This window comes from Chiloscyllium plagiosum, unplaced genomic scaffold (genome assembly GCF_037043375.1).
Source record: "Chiloscyllium plagiosum isolate Xiang-an unplaced genomic scaffold, Cpla_swu_hap1 HiC_scaffold_38, whole genome shotgun sequence".
Lineage (NCBI taxonomy): Eukaryota > Metazoa > Chordata > Chondrichthyes > Orectolobiformes > Hemiscylliidae > Chiloscyllium > Chiloscyllium plagiosum.
The window spans coordinates 23,966,078-23,971,248 of record NW_028270176.1 but is presented as its reverse complement, the minus strand read 5'-3'; the positions used below and the strand labels follow the sequence as shown (position 1 = coordinate 23,971,248).

At 40.5% G+C, this 5,171-nt stretch overlaps 1 protein-coding gene across 1 annotated transcript; it reads right to left on the bottom strand.

Annotated features, from left to right (window-relative positions):
- Positions 1-356: 356 nt before the first annotated feature.
- LOC148139321 (putative G protein-coupled receptor 139) lies at positions 357-4,668 on the bottom strand. Its single transcript, XM_087981057.1, has 2 exons — positions 4,602-4,668; positions 357-1,419 (listed from the first exon to the last, which is right to left on the bottom strand). The coding sequence occupies exons 1-2, from the start codon at positions 4,666-4,668 to the stop codon at positions 509-511; spliced, it is 978 nt and encodes a 325-aa protein (XP_087837183.1). The 3' UTR covers positions 357-508.
- Between the last annotated feature and the right edge of the window lie 503 nt (positions 4,669-5,171).

Genomic DNA, 5,171 nt, shown 5'->3' with positions numbered 1-5,171 from the left:
TGAACAAGCAATCCTGATTTCTGTTTCGTGTCTGAGCTGTTCAATAATAACATAATTTCGGACACTAACAGATCATTTCTGAGGTAAATGAAATGAGAGGTAAGGTTATTGCAAAACAAAACTGAAATGGAGCAGACAGAATGTGAGTGGACTCGTTTGCAATTCGCTGCTAACACTAATGAGGGCCCCCGTGGTTAAATTCGGTGCGACCTCTTTGATGGAATGCAATCTGCTTAATTCACTTCTGACTGTCGATTTGTTGGAGATTTTCCTCTGTGTCTGTGGCTGCTTTCTTGAACAAATGGTTTGTTACGCTTCCATCAAGTGAAGATTAAAAATCTTGTCTCAGTATTATAAATACAAATCAAAGTAACATCTAATTGAATGGAATGCTGTTAATAATTTCATATGACCCAACATTCTTGATACAAATAATGTCATTGACATTTACTATTCAATGCTACACTTAGGAAAACAGTCGTATGTGGCACTGTCTTAAAGATCTAAATCAATTCATTCTAAAAGTAAAGACTCGATTGATTGCAGTCAGTGGGTATTTTACAGAGCGAATGAACTGTTCCCGGAACTTTGACTGAGTTACTCCATAAATAAACGTATTTGCGCAGCAACTCAAACTTAGCAGCATGTATCCAATTCTTTCAAATACATGCAAACTATTGTTGTAATATTTGGGATCAAGTGCTGCAATTTGATAATATATGAAAATTATCACATAGGGTGACCACAACAATATAAAGCTACTCGATATAGTGAACAGTAAAATCATTGACTTCCTTCTGCTCTCCATCTCAGGATCACTGCGCTTCTCTTCCGTGTTCTGACTCCTCAATCTTTTACGGATCCGATTCGCCACTAACACGTATCTGACTGTCAATGCATTGAAGAGCAAAACTAAACTGAATGGGAGTAATGGTGTTAACACCTTCTGAAACCAGTCATAAACTATCCACCCGAGTTCTGTGTAATAGCTGTCCTTAATTTGACAAGACCAATGTACATTGTCAACCACAATCATAGTTTCCCGTGTCATGACAATGGGAATACTTTTTAGAGAGAAAAGAATGCAGGTTGTTGAAAGAATAACATTTGCTGTTTTCACTGTACAATATTTCAGTTTCAGTTTCCGGCAACAAATGGTCACAAACCGATCAGCGGAGAAAGTGACAGTGAACCAGACAGAAGAGTCTGAACTCACATAAACCAGGAAGTGAATCACAATGCATGCAGGTGTAAGATATAGGAATGATCCCTGGTAAAAGTACTGATTTAGTTGATACAATATAACGTCAGTGATGATGAACATCAGGTCCGCTGTTTCCATGGCGACCAGGTAATGAGTAGTGCGTCTGGAGAGGCCGCATTTTCCTTGAGACAGGATTACAATTGCCAATGTGTCAACTGTAAGAAAGAAAACTGAAATTAGTTTTGTAATTGTACGTCAAACAGGTTTCTATTTGAATCGAGAAGACATTAGGGCAGTCAGGAAGAATATTGAAATGTAAAAATAATTTTCATCCTGATTCCATTGCATGTTGAGCTGCATCCAGTAAACAAAGGGAGTGGGTGTACGGTGTTCAAAATGAAGTACTGCAAAATCGCGATGTTGGTGGAAAGTGGTCAGTGGAATATGTTACTGCTGTGTGCAGAATCAGGTTGCACATGTTTTATCAGCTTAACTGACATCATTCCATGAATGGAAGATCAGAAATATGAGCAGGATAGCAAACTGTCCATTTCACTTCTGTGTTCTAAACAATTAACGAAGCTATTCTCCCAGCCAAAGAGTTACGGATGTAAATATTACAAGGGCTCATTTTCACATGTTCACATTGCAAGCTGACATAGAATGATATCCGTATTAAAAACATAGTGCCCAGAATCATGGCTCTGAGAACATTACATGTCATAATCCTGCCTTACAGGACAGACACTTTATTAAACAATGTTTGACAAGAATATGACAACATTGGCACCTGCAAAAAGATATCAGATCCACACCCAATCAACAAGTGGATCTGATGTTGGGGTTTGGACAGATGAAGGATATCCGTTGAGAAACTGAAATTTGCTGTTAGACAAATGAAACCACTGATGAACATCAAGATAACCAAGCAGAGCTGTCAATGGATCGAACAATTTAACAAAGGATAAGACAAAACGAAGAATTCTTTCAAGTGAGAAAGTATATATTTTAACTTGTTCTTACAAATGGTTTATTTTCTCTTTGCACACAACCAGCTGTCAATGCTACACTCCAGCAATTGCTTTCAGTCACTCTGAGAATAGCACAGAAACAGACCCTTCAGTCCACTCATCCATGCTGAGCAGATATTCCAAATTAATCTAGTCCCATTAGCAGTATGTAGGTAATATCCCACTAAACCTTTTTTTGCATTTGCCCATCCAGATGCCTTTTAAATGTTGTACTTGTATCAGCCTCCACCACTTCCTCTAGCAGCTCTTTCCATACACACGTCACGCTCTGCTTGAAAAAGTTGCACCTTAGATCCCTTTTAAATCTTGCCCCTCTCACCTTAAACCAATGCCCTCAGACTTTGGGCTCTCTTACCCTGGGGAAAAGTCCTTGAGTATTCACTCTCTATCCATGCCCCTCAGCCTTCGATGCTCCAGGGAACACAGCCCCAGCCTATCCAGCCTCTCCCTACAGCTCAGACTTGCAGTCCCTGTTAACATCCTTGTAAATATTTTCTGAACACTTTCAGGTTTAACAGCATCTTTCCTACCACAGGGAGAACAGGAATAATGGCAGTTTTCCAGAAGTGGCTGAACCAATGTTGTGTACAGCCACATCATGACGTCCTAACTCCTACACTCAATGCACGGCCCATTAAAGCCAAGTGAACTAAACACTTCCTTTACTATCCTGTCTATGAGCGACTCCACTTTCAAGGAACTATGTACGTGCATTCCAAGATCTGTTTGCCAGGCAGTAGTCCTCAGGACCCATGACAACTAGTGAAGAAGTCCTGCTCTAATATGCCTTTTTAAAATTTAGCTCCTCATATTTATCTACATTTTTGGAAACTACATTTCGAATCACTAATTATGTTGAAGACTGGAAAACATCCTCAGTACTGGCGATGTGTTAGTGAACACATTTTACTGCATCCTGTAACTCACTGAGATTAGGAAATATTAGCGCTTCTTTCTCTAAACTATTCTTTGAAAAGAGAAATCTTAATTGTTCAACAAGATAATTCGAATAAGATGTGTTAAGCAAGGAAACGTCTTCCTTGCACGTCATCAACTCAACAGAACTATACATAATTAATATCCTTTGTTGTCACTTATCCTCCAGTACAGAAGTACAGGAGTACAGTGGAAAGATTTTACAATAGCTGCCATTTAATGATACCATCTTTGGTACAAGTACAAATCGCACAGAGTAAAAAAAGTACAGTGATATTAGACAAAAGAGCTTCAAAAGGGAAGCAGTAGCATTACTGACAGTGTCTGAGTATGAGTCCGGAATGAGGTAGCTATTTACATTACAGCCCGGTAAAGCATTACAACAGCAGCAGCTCAGCACATGGTGCGAGGGCCCACAAGTGTCCCCCATCTCTCCAACATTCAGCCCAATCCTTCACCGGCACTCAGCAGCAACAAGATTAGTGACGCTTCACATCATGCTGCTCTGGAACTTGGGATTCCCCGCTTGCCACTCTGGGAGTCAAGATTCCCCACATGCCGTTCTGGGACAAAGATTTCCTACTGCCGTAACCTGAGGATTAATTCCGTGTCTTCGTCCCTGCTCACCCCTGTCGTGTATCCAGTCATGACTCATCTCCATTCCCCAGCTGGGGTAGCTAAAAGTTTCAGGGTTGGGCGGGGGTGGGAAGTGGGTGTGTGAAAAAATACTGCAAACTGGTGACAAGAAAGGAAGGACAAGGAAAAGGAACTGGAGAGACAGGGACTCTGACTACAGTGTCTTATCTTGCCACCATTTTAATAGCTGGCTTGACTGGAGGCTGTGTTTCCGTGCTGTACATCTCTATGAGTCTCCGATCGCTGCAATCTACCGCTCACAGAGATTCTCCTATCATTAAGTTCCAGTCAAAACTTGCAACAATCCTGATAATGCATGTCCGATGATGGCAGTGCTTACTGACCTGCAGTGAATACAATTGGTAAATACTTCGAGCAAAATATAAGCACTTTCGCATGGCATTCCATTGATGCAACTTTCAAAGTTCGGCTAAGGGAAGGGAATTGCCTCACAACATTATCACTGGACTATTAATCCAGAGACCTCGGTAATGTACTGGGTACGCAGATTTGACTCCCTATGGTAGATGATGGAACTTGAATTCAACGTAAACAAAAATCTGGAATTAGAAGTTTAATGACAATCATGAATCCATTGTTGATTTTTGGTAAAATCGGTCTAGTTCACTAATGTCCTTTCGGGAAGGAAAGTGCTATCCTTATCTTGTCTGACCAACATGCGACTCCAGACCGACAGCAATGTGTCTGACTCCTAAACTCCCCTCTGAGCCATAAATGCTGGCCTAGCCAGCGATGCCCACATCATATGAATGAATTATAAAAAAAGGACTTACCAGGGACGCCAATAGCAGCAATAGTGATGTAATATACTTTGTCAACAATGGTGAACAACTGCAGCATTTTGCGTGGGAAAGTTCTAATCCTGGGTGGTGAAACCAAAACCTTCGAGTTGAACATAGTATTACTGTGTTCAGAAACCATTTTATACTCTTTCAGATTCTCAAGGGGATGTTAAAGTTGCATCATTGCTATTTCTTACCTGTTATGGAAAATATATTACCACCGAGATATTAAGTCCCTGTTTCATTCAAATTATCTCGTTCTGACTTCATAAGAAAATATCAAAGAGAAGGCTTATACCCTTAGTAACTCATTGATAGAACAATCCCTGTGAGCAATGATTTGCAGAAATCATAAAGTCATACAGTTGTTCAGCACGGAAACAGATCCTTCAGTCAAACCGATCCATGCTGACCAGACCTCCCTCTCTGACCTCGTCTCATTTGCCAGCACTTGGCCCATATCTCTCTAAATATATCCTATTCATTTACCCATCCAGATGCCTTTCCTGTCTTATAATTATTCCAGCCTCCATCACCTCATCTAGCATCTCATTCCATACA